At 35.4% G+C, this 17,109-nt stretch overlaps 1 protein-coding gene across 1 annotated transcript; it reads right to left on the bottom strand.

The window, feature by feature from the left end:
• Positions 1-5,377: 5,377 nt before the first annotated feature.
• Positions 5,378-7,282, bottom strand: LOC139842477 (receptor-like protein 6). Its single transcript, XM_071832616.1, has one exon. The coding sequence runs from the start codon at positions 7,280-7,282 to the stop codon at positions 5,378-5,380; it is 1,905 nt and encodes a 634-aa protein (XP_071688717.1).
• Between the last annotated feature and the right edge of the window lie 9,827 nt (positions 7,283-17,109).

The following is a 17,109-nucleotide window of genomic DNA, read 5'->3' as shown; positions in this document are numbered from 1 at the left end:
TGGGGCAGATGCTCTTAGTGAATTTCAAATTTATAATGTAAAGGTTTTGAAAATTTTTATTTTGCCTCCGGTTGATTTTTTCTTGTCCAAAAGTTTCTATATTTTGCACTTAAAACCTCCATATTTTACCCAAAATTCTCCATATTTTACTTAAAATTTTTTGCTATTTTTATTTAAAAAAATTCACCCCCGGTGAAAAAAAAATTTGGTTCCGTCACTGAACCTGACTAACCCAATATCAATTGAGAGATACGATTAAAGTGGTTAGAGTACGAATATCGACGTGCTAGTTACGTGAATATTAGTATTTTTTAGAAGACCTTACGAACCAAGCTCGAATGCAAATATGATAAGATATGCGTGTCATCAAGTTCAACAAATTTGATATGACATGATGGGTGTGTTTGGCCGCGCAGCTTGTTGGAGCTTATGGGAGCTTGCGCTTATTTTTTTCATAAGCTTAAGCTAGTAGCATCGTTTGGATGACATAAGTTTTCGAGCTTATGAAAAAAATAAGCTCTAGAAAAAGAAGCTGGTTGGAGTAGCTTTTAAAAATAAGCTCCTGAGCTTTCTAGCTTATGATGTTTAAAATTACACTTTTGTCCCTTATATAATTATCTATCATATATTTTATTGTCTATTTTAGTCAATTTACAAACAATAAGCTCCAGCTCCATCTACTTTTACCAAACACTTATTAAAAAATAAGCTCCAGTTTCCAGCTTGAAAAATAAGCTCCAGCTACCAGCTCCGTCCATAAGCTCCAGCTCCAGCTCCAGCTATAAGCTCCAGCTCCAGCTAGTAACACTAAACACACCCGATGTAACATATAATTTCACTAGTCTAACTCTTTCAAAAGTTATTTTTTCACATTATTAGGATGTGTTTGGATGAAACTAGCTGGAGTTGGAGCTTGTAGCTAAAGCTGAAGTTTTTGAGATAGAGCTGGAGCTTTGGAGCTTATTTTTGAAGCTAGTAGCTGGAGCTTATTATTTTTTATAAGTGTTTGGTAAACCTCCTGAAGCTTATTTTTCAGTTCATAAGCTCTACTTTTTTTCATAAGCTCCTACTTAGAGAGTATTAATTAACAATATAAAAGTTAATCGAAAGGAACACCCGTAATTAAAACGTAGATCAATTAAGAAATTAACGTCAGCCAAAGACGTCACAATCAAAGAACCCACTTTATTATATTTTTCATGTAACATGAAATGTATCTTGTTTAATTTAATAGTAGAAAGTTATTGTCACCAATTTATAATTTATAAAATAGAATAAAACGACAATGGTCAGAGAAGACTTAAAGTCACAAAAAAGATACGGAAGACTTCAAAGTCTCCTAATAGGCTTTTTATTTATTTATATAAATATAAATAAATATAAATAGTATACCTGAAAAACGGGTGAGGTTGAGTCGGTTTGAGTAATAGGTCGAAACAAGTAATTGGTCAAATAAGTCCAAACGGGTCATATACTTTTACATCTGATTTTACATTTATTATATTGTTCTAGTTATTAGTAATTAATATATATATATATATATATATATATATATATATATATATATATATATATATATATATATATGTATATATATATAAGAAAATATTAATATACATAATAAATTGTTTTTGGGTAAGCGAGTAAACCCTCTTATGAACGAGCACATTGACTCCCTCATAGAAGGTAAAACCTCGGGTAATCAAGCCCCCCGAGCGCGAGACCTGGTACCAGGTGAATTGCGCATTATGCGCACTCTCTAGTCACACTCCATTTTTGAACAATTTGGCATAGCCGGGAATTGAACCAGAGTGGTGTGCTTCATTGGGCAACTCGATGACCACTCATAATAATTGATATAACCATTAATGCTTTCATAAATGATTGACGGATGATACTTATTATGCTCGACCCATTTGACTCATTCACAAGCCCATTAGACCCGTTTCTATTTATTTAACTTTTGGATTTGTTACCCATTTGACCCGTTCTTTTATATTTTGTATAAAATCTAATAGGTTAGAGAAAAACTTATTGGACCTTTTTTTTAGTTTTGGTTTACATTGTCAGGCCTAATTTTCTTCTAGACCCAATTAACTCGAAATCTTGACTCATTTGACCCAAAATTGAGAGTATAAGTCTCAATTGCCATGTATAATAAATAGTTAGTTAAGAACAGTAACAACGTGATTTTTTCAATTAGTCATAACAGTAAATTGAAAGTCTTTTAATTGTCTTCTAATATAGCACTAAATTTCCCTTAGTGATCAAATACAACAACGACAACAACAAAACCCAATACCATATGAGTGGTGCATGAGGGAGGCGAGATGTAGACAATCCTTCCCTATCCGATAATAAAGACAAGTTATTTCTCCACCCAAAGTGAAATGTTGTTGATTTTAGTGTCATCCAACATTCAATTCAGTTAATTGGGATTTACATGAATGCAAGAATTAGCTAGTTATACTTACCAACGGGTTCGGAGAGTGTGAAGTACACGTTCATAAGAGTTGGTTGCTAACTGTCGCATAATTGTGGGGATCAAGGGGGTTGCGCCCCCTTGCGGGGTCCAAGGGGCAGCGCCCCTCGTGGGGCTCGGGGCAGAGCCCCGAAACCTCAACCGAAATACACTATTACACTATACGTTTAAAAGGAAAGTGTATTCAGCCAAGGGTTATAACAGTTTTTCCCGCCCATTTATGAAATGTTACATCCTTTCAAATTATAACTGTTTCATATACAGTTTGATATCCGTTTTTTGAAAGATTCTGCATTCACAACAACTACAGAAACATACATACTCTCTTTGATACTTTGATTAGTGATTTCATTGCCAAAAACACTAATCGCGTTCTTGTCTTATCCCTGTAAAGATTTCGTGATACCAAGGCAATCGTTGAGTCGAAATACTTTATAGATAAAGTGATTACACGATTTAAGAATCAATCCAGACAGTCAATTTTTACCCAATTTCTAACATGAAACACTCTCAAAAGTAGATAAAGTCATCCCTCTCTCTCTATTCGACGGATAAAGAGATTGATTCCTAGTTGACCTCCGACCAATAAGTAGGAAATAAAAATAAAAATAGTAAAATAAAATTAAAAATAAAATTGTGACGCCATGAAAATGGTAGAATCAAATTTCCATGGGTTTTAAATCCTGCTTGAAATTCAATTTAGGCTCTAAACGAAGTCAAGACGCCGATTTGACGTTTGATGAGTGATTTACATAGACTTCATCATGGGTTATTGATGATGCAGTCGATATGCTTATGACTAACAGTAAATATTCAAAAGAGATCCAAAAGAAGTATTCAAAAAGAGATCGTTGCAAGCTGTAATGCATGAATTAAAGAGATGTAATTTAACTTGATTGTTTTTGCATAGGTTCAACGTTCTTACAGGTAGAGTGCATATGCATATATGTGTATGGTTAGTGTTTTGCTGATGCTCAATTAGTCAATTAAAAAGCAAACAGTTGATGGAGATAATGAGATGTTACATCCCTATTTTAACATCTTTAAAACTCCAAGGACTAAATGTGTAAATATGTATATAAAAAAAAAATAGGGAACGGGTTTTACTATGAGATGCAACCTGGAAACTTCATTTTTCCATCTTCAGACTTCTAGATAACTCCTCTCAAACTTGATATGAAAACCTAGTGCAAAGCAAGAGTGATTGAGTGAAGATAGTGTCTAATTCAACCCGTTTAAGAGTTTAATCGAGTATTTTCAGTTGCTATAACCTCTGTGGTGTATAAGGTAAAACCCTAATTCGTGTTTAATGTATTAATGTCGATTATGTATTAGGGTTTATGAGTGTTGATGTCAATAAACCCGTCTTCCTTATAATTGGGTTTATTGAGATATGTAGGGGTAAAACCCATGTATTAGGGTTTGGATTGTGTGATAAACATTGAATTGGTGATAACTAGTTGGTGTCAATTCTTATGTACACTTATATATGTTATTTAAATTTAAATGTTCATGAGAATTTTGTGAGCAGTTAAATTTAGGTATCGACTTAAATTGGGTCAAATTAGGGTTTTGATCAAAATTAGTAAATTAGCATATGATTACATTTGCTAATGATGTTAACTGTTGTTTTTGGATGTTATAATTAACTAATGGGTGATTATGAGTTCAACCCTAGATGGTCAATTGTGTAGTCAAGTGTTGGCCAAACTTGTGTCTAAGTGCAATTGAGTTAAGTTGCACTTGTATGAATTAGTAGTAAAAGTTAGCTTATTGGAATTATTTTCTTATAGGTTAATTGTTTGGTGCTCGAAACTTGCGATAAAGGTTGTTGGTGAATTCTTGTAAAGAACAAGGTGAGTTTAGTATTATTACATATGAATATGTATGTAAAAGCCTTAAGATCAAGTTCGGAGGTGGTTCTTGATCTTAAGGTGATTATGTGGCCTTAAGTCAAGTTCGAAGGTGGTTCTCGACTTAAAGGTGAGGTGATAGTCAATTTCGGAGGTGGGGTTTGATTGTGAGATTTGGACAAGTTTCAAAATGGAATTTGTTTCAAATGGTGTTATGGTCAATTCCGGAGGGGGGAAATTGACCACGAGGCGATATTAAGCATGCTTAATTGTGTAGGTGTTTGTATGTTTAATTGTATCCATTGGCTTGTTATTGTGCACTTGGTTAGTGTTGGTACACGTTTATATAATATTACTAATCTGAGTAAGCATAAGCTTACCCCGTTTGTTGTTTACATTTTTTTTAGATACCGGTGCTAGTAGAGGAAAGGGTAAGTGTGGTGATTAGCTTGTGCTTTGGATCTTGTGACGTGTAGAAGACTTTGTTTGGGGAAGGTGACTTTTGGAGTAGTGTCCCGTTGTCAAGTTCGTACTTTGAAACTTTTTGTTATTGTAATAACGGGTCAAACTTGTAAAGTGTGTAAAATGGGTCGTTTGTGACTCAAAAAGTGGTTGTAACTTGTTAAAGTCTTTTAGCTATGTGTATATATGGTGTTGTATGTTTAAGCAGGTTTGGTATGATAACTCCGACAATTAAAAAAAAAGTGTCGTTTTTTGAGTAGTGAGTCAAGGTTCGTTTCATGAGAGGAACGTACATAGTGGTGGGCTGTTGAAAAAGTAATAATCTTGTTCTTTTCTCTAATAACATTTTGCTATTTTTGTATATCGATCCTTGTTAAATTATGTTTGTTATACTTAACACAATAGGCATACCTCTCGTGTGTGTTTTAGTCTGGGTTAATTGAGTTTTTTTGTAGATAAAACACTCATACTACATACTGTAGTTTGTAATAATAAACATCGGCAAACAAAGTTTATTATGTACTTAAATGACATGATTTAAAACTGTAAATTACATAAAGCAAGATATACTATTAATCTATTATTCACTAACATCAATTATAGAAAGACTTGGTTTCTCCTCCGGTAACTGAGAAGCCTTACGCTGTGTCTTCCTCAACCCAAATCGCTTATAAACCCAATTGTGATACCTTACATATACAAACATCCCCAAAAGAATTCCAATTGCCAACCCACTTCCAAAGCCAGTGAGTATGACAACCCAATCGATTATATCACTTGGAAGGAGAGACTCGTATTCATCGCTTGTTTGTGAAAGTGTTGGTGTCGTTGAACCTTGACAATCATTTGATAATGGTTTTCCACACAGTAGAGTATTACCCACGTAAGAGTAGTTCTCAAATGTATTGAACTGTTTCCCAGTTGGTATGCGCCCTTCAAGATGGTTGAACGACACGTTAAACTCCTCAAGGAAGGTAAGTTGTATCAACTCCGGAGGAATTTTTCCAGATAGTTTGTTATGAGATAGATCTAATGATTCGAGATTCTTTAGGTTCCCAAATGATGGTAACATATAACCAGTAAGATAGTTGTTGGAAAGATTAAGTGATCCAAGGCCTTGAAGATCTGTTAGTGATTGTGGGATCTCTCCTTCGAAATTGTTACATGAGAAGTCAATTAGAGCAAATTTGTTTATGATCTTTGGGTGTTTCTCACGTTTGTTAGTTATATAAGTTCTGAATCCTACAGTAGATGATTTCATTGCCTTCCAAATCTTGAAGTAGTTGTCAGGTAGTTGACCACTGAAGCCATTGTTTGATAGGTCCAACATCTGTAACTTGGGAAAGTCAGAGCTAAGAGTAGGCAGATCATGAATTTCACTGGAGAACCTGTTGAAACTTAAGATCAGAACTTGAAGCTCGGTAAGAGATCCTAACCAAAACGGGAAGACACCATCAAAAGAGTTATCACTAACGCTGAGAGACTTCAAGCTAGTACAGTTAGCTAATGATTTCGGTAACTGACCCAAAAATCGATTTCCGCTCAAATCAAACATCTTCAACTGGCATTCTTGTGTAAATGTATTTGATATTGTGCCACCAAAGTTATTTTGAGAAAGATTAATAAAAAACATCGATTTTCCAAAAAGACATGTAGGAAGGGGTCCAGTCAAGCTGTTATATGACAAATCTAGTAGTAGAAGGGATTCAACTTGACATATCAATGGTGGTATCTCTCCAGTGATAAAGTTTTCTGATAGATCAATAAAAAACATTGTTTCTTTACTGTTGTTTAAAATCCACTCGGGTATCACACCACCGAATTTGTTCTTGTTAAGTTGTAAACTTGTCATTTCCTTTTGGAAACGCAGGAAGCTGGGAAATTCCTTCAAGTCACATGATGTCAGTTGCAATTCTTTCAGTTGAGGTAGCAGCGTGCTATCGGTATAGTTGTCAGTGGTGACAACTGATACCCCTTCTAAATGCAAACCGTCGAGGTTTTTGAGTCCTATGAACGTGTCTAGGTCTACACTGCCGTTAAATTTGTTACCACTTTGGCCAACAAAATTTAGCTTTTTGAAGTTAGAAAAGGCACTGGGAATGGCACCGTTCAATCGATTATTAAGAAGATCTACATATGTTAGTTGGGTGAGGTTCATAAATGAAGATGGGATACAACCAGGTATAAAATTGGTAGACATTAAGAAAACATCAAGATTGGTTAAGTTTGCAAAATAAGGAAGTATTTCTTGGTATATGTTCATATTATTTAGATGGAGCTCTTTAAGGTTGGTCAGTTTCCCAATCCAGTCGTACGCACTTTCCTTCATGAAATTGTTTTCACTAAGATCTAAAATTGTGAGTTTCGACAAAGCTGCTAATGAAGGAACTGTGCTTGTGAAATTATTTTGAGCAAGATTCAGTTCTGTGAGTTGTGTCAAGTTAGAGAGTGAACCCGGAATGCTCCCGGGAGAAGAAGGAATCATCAATAATACCAAGTGATTTAGGTTACTTATGGAATCTGGTATTATCCCAATAAAACCTGTTGTATACAGATCCAGATGCTCGAGTAAGGTGTTGTTATGAAACTCGGGCAAGGAACCGGTGAGGTCGGGATTCAGTGCAAAGTTAAGATGTTTCAGCTTCGGTAAGTGAAGTATTGCTGCTGGAAATTAAGCTGACAATCTCGGAAATTGATTGACGTCAAAGATGAAAAATTGGCCAAAATACGTGGTACGGAGGAACTGATGTTCACCTTTTCGAGATTCAGTTCTTCAAGTCTGGTTAAGTTTCGAAACAAGCTAGGTGTTTGGAGCTTTAGTGAATTAAATGACAAATCCAACAAAGAAAGTTGGTTTAAACGTGAGATTTCATTTGTGGGATTTTGCCTCTGAATCCTGAATCAGAAAGATCAAGGCTTCTTAACTGCTTTAGACGAGCAATTTCAGGTGGGATTTGAGATTTAACGAAATTGTTCATCGAGAGGTTGAGCTTAAGAAGATGAACTAGGTTGAAGAGAGTACTATTAGACGCTATTGGTCCATAAATCGAGCTTTGGCTCAAGTCAAGCTCGATCACATGACCCTTATTTCTGCTACACACCACACCATCCCACAAGCAACAATCAGAATTGTTATTTAACGCATTGGTAGATGTAGTATTTCTCCAAGAATCTAAGTTTTGAAAACGATTAAAAGATGTATTGTTATCTTGTCTTGATGAAGAAAGCTTTGTTTAAATTCATACAAAGCTAAACACTCTTCATCGTGGGTTACTGATGATGCAGTGGATGTGATTATAAGTAACAATAAGTATACCAAAGAGATCGTTGTCATCTGCAAGTTGAAAGCCATGAATTTAAGAGATGTAATTTAATTTAATTGTTTTTGCATAACGTTAGTTCTTATAGGTAGAGTGCATATATGGATATATGTGTATGGTTAGTGTTTTGTTGATGCTCAATTAGTCAATTATAGTAACAAACAGATGATGGAGATAATGACAGGAACGTAGTGGTGGGCTGTTGAAAAAGTAAAACTCCCAATTAAGTAATAAATGTATATACATACATATAGATTTAACTAGTTGTCGAACCCTCTGGCTTCGCGTCGGGGGTTCGATTTTCAATGTATTTTATTGCGTTTAGTTTGTAAAATTATTTCGTGACTAACGACGATGTTGTTGAAGCGCAACTCGAGTCGAACTAAAAGGTATAACTCATCTAAGATTTAAATGTTATTTTAAATTAACAATATACGTGCATCTCCGCGTTTCGCTATGGAATTGTTGACTTTTAAAATTTTAACTCAATTAAGTCGTTATTTTGTGGAGAAAAATATAAAGGAAACTAAAAAAAAAATATTGTTATAACGGGTAGAGAAAAATATAAAGAAAAAAAAATTGCTACAGTACCATTGCTACAGTGATTCCGTTGCTACAGTGCTAAACTGGCTACAGTGATTCCGTTGCTACAGTAAAGTAGGTAAAAGACAAAACTACCCCTGATACTATTTATTATTTTTGTCTAATAGTTAATATGGTAATCAAGAGGGAGCACTTTTTTTTGGGGGAAATGGGGGAAGTAATTTTTTTTTGTTTTTTTTTTTAATTTGTTTTTTCATGCATCAAGATCACATGAAAATATGAACATTTAAAAAAGACACTTTGTGATGAATGTTATTATTTTGGCGGTAAAACTCTCGAAGAAAAAAAAATGAAAACATTCAATGCATTGAATGTTTTGATTCTGAGTTTTTTTTTAAGGGGTTAGAAATTAGGGTTTAGAAATTAGGGGGTTAAAAATTAGGGTTTAGCTATTAGGGTTTAGAAATTAGGGTTTTGGGTTTAGAAATTAGGGTTTGGGGTTTAGAAATTAGAGTTTGGATTGAATATTTTAACACGAACGGTTTAGGATTTAGGGTTTAGGGTTTAGGGACTAAACCCTAAAACCTAAGCTCTAAATAGGGCTAAATTTCGAAAAAAACACTTCACACATGTAAGACCCTAATATTTATTGTACATAGAGTATTTATGGTGTACATTAAGTGTGTGAAGCATGGAACAAATTACAAACTGGCAGGCTGTTCTGACCTTTGTGCGCGCCGCGCAGGGTTAGTGGTGCGCGCCGCGCACCTCACCTGCGACAGAATTTCTGTCTTTTTCCAATTAGATTTAAATGAGGGGCTTTTTGGTCTTTTCGGTCTTTTCACTTGAGGACGGATCTCGGGCCATATCAGCTGGTTTGGATCCAATTTTGGATCACTTTCACATCCATTCAACACTTTCATCCGTTCTTAGAGAGAGAGAGAGGGAGAGATTTCTAGAGAGATTTGGGGTTTTGGAGAAGAAGAAGCTTGAATCGATCAAAAGCTCGAGTGTTAAAGTTGTTCACCTCGTTCTTAGCTACGTTTTGGTTGTGGTGGTAAGTTCTAACTCCGAATTTCAATGTTTGATTTGATATTCAAAGTTAGGATTTGAACTTAAATTATAGAGAAACCCATTTAAACTCTTGAAGTGAGTTCATTGATGCTTGTAATCGGGTTTATTGTTGTTGTTGGTGGGTTTTGGGTTGGAAACTGACTTGGCCATGATTAGGACTTGTAATTGGGTTTAATCACTGGGCTTGGTGATTATGGAAGTGTTGGAACCCATTTTAGTGTATTTGAAAGACTAATTTTGAAATGAGTCAAAATTAGGGTTTATGGGTGATTTTGAGAATGATAAGTGTTTAACACTTATGATTGGGTTAAATACTTATGATTGGGTTAAATTGACATGTTAGGACCATTGTCACTAGTGTTAGTGATTATTGGTTAGTTTGGGCGAGGTTTGTGCTTGGAAGTGCAATTGGTCGAAATTTGCACTAAGTGTCGAATTGGGTTGGTTTGTAAATCCACCCTAATTGTGTTGGTTGTATTGTGATAATGGAATAGGTACTTTCCGTTGGTGACTTGCGGATTAATCGGTAGCACTATTCAAGACGACAGGTGAGTGTTAATATCTTATGTACATATGTATGTGTAGGATGGGTGCGGGTCGGGTGAAGTGGTTCTCGGTTACAGAGCTCACTTCACATATAGGTGGATTTGATGGACTTGTGTAATAGGTCCAATTGGCACGGTTGTACGTTTTGGTTGACCACCTTTGGTGAGGTGCACACTTTGTGTGTACGTTATCACATGTGTTTGTGATGTGGATTATATAACCCCAATGGCGAAGGGTTGATATTGAGTTGTGAATTAGATAACCCCGATGATGTGGATTTTATAAATCCCGGGACCGTGGGTTTTGATTTGGGAAGTGAATCACGTGTGGATGCGGATTCACGATGACGCGTGTAGTTCAGTCATCTTATTGAGGTAGTGATCTCGTGTGGTTGCGGATTTACTAAGGCTTGTGTAGTTCGGCTAACCTCGATGTTGTTTTGTTATTGAAGATAGTAGTCTCATGTGGATGCGGATGGCTCGTGTAGTTCGGCCAATCTTCATTTTGATATTTGGTAGTTGGTTTTGGTATTGGGTTAAAGGGTTAACCTTGGGAGATTTACGCTTTGTTATATATATAGATATATATATTGTCGTATTGTTGTGATGTAGCTAACCCTCTGGGTGTAGCTTGATGGCATTGTACATATCGTTGTTGGTGTACTTACATTGTTGATATTACTAGCTTGTTGTATAGCGATCGTACGGTATGCTTAGTTATGCTAGCCTTTATACTTGGATGCTCCGGTATGTGCTATTTGATTATTATTGTGTGGCGTGTCCATTTTATGTATATATATATGTATGTAGTATATTCTCACCCACTAAGCGTTAGCTTACCCTCTCGTTGTTTACATTTTTATAGATTCGCATGGAGGCGGTGGCTCGGGTAAGCGTGGGGACTTGTGGGCTTGTGTAGTTGCTTAGAAGACGTGCTTTTGGATTGATTAGGATTGGGTAGCGTATCCCTAATCGCCATGCTCGGTCTTTATTTTGTGTTAAAATCATGTGGTCGAAAATTGTATTTTGTGCGTAAATCGTAAAACGGGCCGATGTGGGCCCGGTGTCGTAAAACTTGTTTTATTATAAAAACGTGTTAGTTTTACTTATTATAATGTGTGGTGAAAAGCGTTTCGTCTAAAATTGTCGGGAAGTGGGAGATCTTTAAATGAAAATTGGAAAATTTAGACAGCAAGCTGTCAGGCCTTGTGCGCGCCGCGCAGGTGCGCACCCCTTCTGTATAAATTTTTTTTTTTTTTTTTTTTTTGCGTATTTGGTTGGATAACGGGTTGGGTCGTTACAAGTGGTATCAGAGCATGGTCTAAGGGATTTAGGTGACTTGAGATAGGTGCCTAGACTTAGACTTTTGTGTATGCTTAATTGTTGCGGGACTTGTAGGAGTACGGGTCGGAATGGGAATTTGGTTAGTGCCTTAATTTGTAGGTGGACTAACGTTTATATTAATATATGGATATTATTAATATATTATTGTGTTTATGTTCGTGTTTGCGAATATCATCGAGCAAGATGGTCGTGGTACTAACGAGTGGATGCGACGTGTTCGTGTATTAATGACTTATTACCATTAATATAGGTACAAATCGTGTCTAACGAGTGATGTAAGACGATTGTTGAGCAAGATTGGGCGATGTTGCGTGTGTGATTTTATACGTTCGTGGTCTAATTGTTTTGCATTCTTTAGAATGACGACGCGAAACGAGATTGAGACGAATGGCGATGAGTTTAACGCTAGAGTTGCGGCCGCCGTTGCGGAGCAAATGGGTGCGTTTCGAGAAGAAATGGATAGGAAGTATTCCGAATTTCAAAGTAGCAGTGAAATGGAGCATTGTAATAAGAGTTTCATGAGGACTACACCTCCGATGTATGATGGAAAACCAGATCCTTTGATAAGCACAACATGGATCTCGGATGTCGAAGGGTGTTTTCGCACTATTGAATGCCCTCCCGAGAAGAGGACAAGACTTGCTACTAGTTTGTTGCGGGGTAGGGCGAAGGATTGGTTGGATGGTAAAATTGATATTGTTGATAGTGAATCGTTTATGGGGTTATCATGGGACGATTTTAAGAAGGAATTCTTCGAGGAGTTCCGGACTCAAGCCGATTTGTCGAATTTGCGTGATGAGTTGCGAAATTTGCAACAAGGTTCTATGGATTTAAATACTCTTAAGACGACCTTTATGGCGAAGGCTCGTTTTTGCCCTGAGTATAAAGGACGAGATAGTTTGTTGATGGGGGATTTCTATCGAGCTTTGAATGACGACTTGCGGAGCAAGATTAGCCTTGGTCAAGTGAACTCGTTCGCGGAGTTACTCGCTGTGGCTAGGGGATTTGAGTCGCATTCGCAATCGATTGTTAGGGAACCTTCAAGTAAGAGAAGGGTTGTTTCGTATGATGTGAAATGTCCCGTTCTTATTGATTAAAAACGTTCCATATTAATTGATTTCGTTGCGAGGTTTTGACCTCTATATGAGACGTTTTTCAAAGACTGCATTCATTTTTAAAACAAACCATAACCTTTATTTCATAGATAAAGGTTTTAAAAAGCTTTACGTAGATTATCAAATAATGATAATCTAAAATATCCTGTTTACACACGACCATTACATAATGGTTTACAATACAAATATGTTACAACAAAATAAGTTTCTTGAATGCAGTTTTTACACAATATCATACAATCATGGACTCCAAATCTTGTCCTTATTTTAGTATGCAACAGCGGAAGCTCTTAGTATTCACCTGAGAATAAACATGCTTTAAACGTCAACAAAAATGTTGGTGAGTTATAGGTTTAACCTATATATATCAAATCGTAACAATAGACCACAAGATTTCATATTTCAATACACATCCCATACATAGAGATAAAAATCATTCATATGGTGAACACCTTGTAACCGACATTAACAAGATGCATATATATAAGAATATCCCCATCATTTCGGGACACCCTTCGGATATGATATAAATTTCGAAGTACTAAAGCATCCGGTACTTTGGATGGGGTTTGTTAGGCCCAATAGATCTATCTTTAGGATTCGCGTCAATTAGGGTGTCTGTTCCCTAATTCTTAGATTACCAGACTTAATAAAAAGGGGCATATTCAATTTCGATAATTCAACCATAGAATGTAGTTTCACGTACTTGTGTCTATTTTGTAAATCATTTATAAAACCTGCATGTATTCTCATCCCAAAAATATTAGAATTTAAAAGTGGGACTATAACTCACTTTCACAGATTTTTACTTCGTCGGGAAGTAAGACTTGGCCACTGGTTGATTCACGAACCTATAACAATATATACATATATATCAAAGTATGTTTAAAATATATTTACAACACTTTTAATATATTTTGATGTTTTAAGTTTATTAAGTCAGCTGTCCTCGTTAGTAACCTACAACTAGTTGTCCACAGTTAGATGTACAGAAATAAATGGATAAACATTATCTTGAATCAATCCACGACCCAGTGTATACGTATCAGTATTGATCACAACTCAAACTATATGTATTTTGGAATCAACCTCAACCCTGTATAGCTAACTCCAACATTCACATATAGAGTGTCTATGGTTGTTCCGAAATATATATAGATGTGTCGACATGATAGGTCGAAACATTGTATACGTGTCTATGGTATCTCAAGATTACATAATATACAATACAAGTTGATTAAGTTATGGTTGGAATAGATTTGTTACCAATTTTCACGTAGCTAAAATGAGAAAAATTATCCAATCTTGTTTTACCCATAACTTCTTCATTTTAAATCCGTTTTGAGTGAATCAAATTGCTATGGTTTCATATTGAACTCTATTTTATGAATCTAAACAGAAAAAGTATAGGTTTATAGTCAGAAAAATAAGTTACAAGTCGTTTTTGTAAAGGTAGTCATTTCAGTCGAAAGAACGACGTCTAGATGACCATTTTAGAAAACATACTTCCACTTTGAGTTTAACCATAATTTTTGGATATAGTTTCATGTTCATAATAAAAATCATTTTCTCTGAATAACAACTTTTAAATCAAAGTTTATCATAGTTTTTAATTAACTAACCCAAAACAGCCCGCGGTGTTACTACGACGGCGTAAATCCGGTTTTACGGTGTTTTTCGTGTTTCCAGGTTTTAAATCATTAAGTTAGCATATAATATAGATATAGAACATGTGTGTAGTTAATTTTAAAAGTCAAGTTAGAAGGATTAACTTTTGTTTGCGAACAAGTTTAGAATTAACTAAACTATGTTATAGTGATTACGAGTTTAAGCCTTCGAATAAGATAGTTTTATATATATGAATTGAATGATGTTATGAACATCATTACTACCTCAAGTTTAGTAGGTAAACCTACTGGAAGTGACAATAAATGATCTAGCTTCAAAGGATCTTGGATGGCTTGAAAGTTCTTGAAGTAGGATCATGACACAAAAACAAGTTCAAGTAAGATTTTTACTCGAATTAAGATAGTTTATAGTTATAGAAATTGAATCAAAGTTTGAATATGAATATTACCTTGAATAATAAAGATAACCTACTGTATATAACAAAGGTTTCTTGATCTTATATGATTACTTGGAATGGATTAGAAAGCTTGGAAGTAAATTAGTAAACTTGAAGGGATTTTTGAAGTGTTCTTGAAGTGTTCTTCCTATGATGATTATAGCTTGATTCTTGAAGTGATTTTTGATGAAGATAATGATTAACTACTGGAAAAATACGTTCATAATAGTGTGTGTGTGTGTTGAGAGAGAATTAGAAAGAGAATTGGAAGTGAAATGGAGTGAATGATGAGTGGTAATTGGTGAGTGGTGAGTGGGGTTAAAAGGAGTTCTAGTTAGTTGACTAGCTCATGGTAGAAGTTAAAATTGATTAGTCATACATGACATAATCAAGAGTGGAATCCCATGCTAGTTCCTATTGGTATATACCCATAGTAAGTACGTTTTGAAGCTGTGTATAATACGGGTAAGAATACGACTAGAATTCTTGATGAAAGAAAAGAATGGGAAAGTAACTGTAACCATTTTCGTTAAGTATGAGTGTTTTGATATATGTCTTGAAGTCTTCCAAAAGTATTTTAATACATCTAAATACACTACATGTATATACATTTTAACTGAGTCGTTAAGTCATCGTTAGTCGTTACATGTAAGTGTTGTTTTGAAACCTTTAAGTTAACGATCTCAATTAATGTTGTTAAACCATTGTTTATTATATCTAATGAGATGTTAAATTATTATATTATCATGATATTATGATATATTAATATATCTTAATATGATATATATACATTTAAATGTCGTTACAACGATAATCGTTACAAATATGTCTCGTTTCGAAATCCTTAAGTTAGTAGTCTTGTTTATATGTATATAACTCATTGTTAATATACTTATGGAGATACTTACTTATCATAATCTCATGTTAACCATATGTATATCCATATATATATCGTCATGTCATTTTTACAAGTTTTAACGTTCGTGAATCGCCGGTCAACTTGGGTGGTCAATTGTCTATATGAAACATATTTCAATTAATCAAGTCTTAACAAGTTTGATTGCTTAACATGTTGGAAACATTTAATCATGTAAATATCAATCTCAATTAATATATATAAACATGGAAAAGTTCGGGTCACTACAGTACCTACCCGTTAAATAAATTTCGTCCCGAAATTTTAAGCTGTTGAAGGTGTTGACGAATCTTCTGGAAATAGATGCGGGTATTTCTTCTTCATCTGATCTTCACGCTCCCAGGTGAACTCGGGTCCTCTACGAGCATTCCATCGAACCTTAACAATTGGTATCTTGTTTTGCTTAAGTCTTTTAACCTCACGATCCATTATTTTGACGGGTTCTTCGATGAATTGGAGTTTTTCGTTGATTTGGATTTCATTTAACGGAATAGTGAGTTCTTCTTTAGCAAAACATTTCTTCAAATTCGAGACGTGGAAAGTGTTATGTACAGCCGCGAGTTGTTGAGGTAACTCAAGTCGGTAAGCTACTGGTCCGACACGATCAATAATCTTGAATGGTCCAATATACCTTGGATTTAATTTCCCTCGTTTACCAAATCGAACAACGCCTTTCCAAGGTGCAACTTTAAGCATGACCATCTCTCCAATTTCAAATTCTATATCTTTTCTTTTAATGTCAGCGTAGCTCTTTTATCGACTTTGGGAGGTTTTCAACCGTTGTTGAATTTGGATGATCTTCTCGGTAGTTTCTTGTATAATCTCCGGACCCGTAATCTGTCTATCCCCCACTTCACTCCAACAAATCGGAGACCTGCACTTTCTACCATAAAGTGCTTCAAACGGCGCTATCTCAATGCTTGAATGGTAGCTGTTGTTGTAGGAAAATTCTGCTAACGGTAGATGTCGATCCCAACTGTTTCCGAAATCAATAACACACGCTCGTAGCATGTCTTCAAGCATTTGTATCGTCCTTTCGCTCTGCCCATCAGTTTGTGGATGATAGGCAGTACTCATGTCTAGACGAGTTCCTAATGCTTGCTGTAATGTCTGCCAGAATCTTGAAATAAATCTGCCATCCCTATCAGAGATAATAGAGATTGGTATTCCATGTCTGGAGACGACTTCCTTCAAATACAGTCGTGCTAACTTCTCCATCTTGTCATCTTCTCTTATTGGCAGGAAGTGTGCTGATTTGGTGAGATGATCAACTATTACCCAAATAGTATCAAAACCACTTGCAGTCCTTGGCAATTTAGTGATGAAATCCATGGTAATGTTTTCCCATTTCCATTCTGGGATTTCGGGTTGTTGAAGTAGACCTGATGGT

Source organism: Rutidosis leptorrhynchoides, chromosome 1 (assembly GCF_046630445.1).
Source record: "Rutidosis leptorrhynchoides isolate AG116_Rl617_1_P2 chromosome 1, CSIRO_AGI_Rlap_v1, whole genome shotgun sequence".
In the NCBI taxonomy this organism is placed as follows: Eukaryota; Viridiplantae; Streptophyta; class Magnoliopsida; order Asterales; family Asteraceae; genus Rutidosis; species Rutidosis leptorrhynchoides.
This window is presented reverse-complemented; position numbering and strand designations above follow the sequence as displayed.

Excerpts from the sequence above, each read along its gene's own strand:
- LOC139842477 (XM_071832616.1), bottom strand. The coding sequence starts at position 7,282 with ATGATTCCTTCTTCTCCCGGGAGCATTCCGGGTTCACTCTCTAACTTG.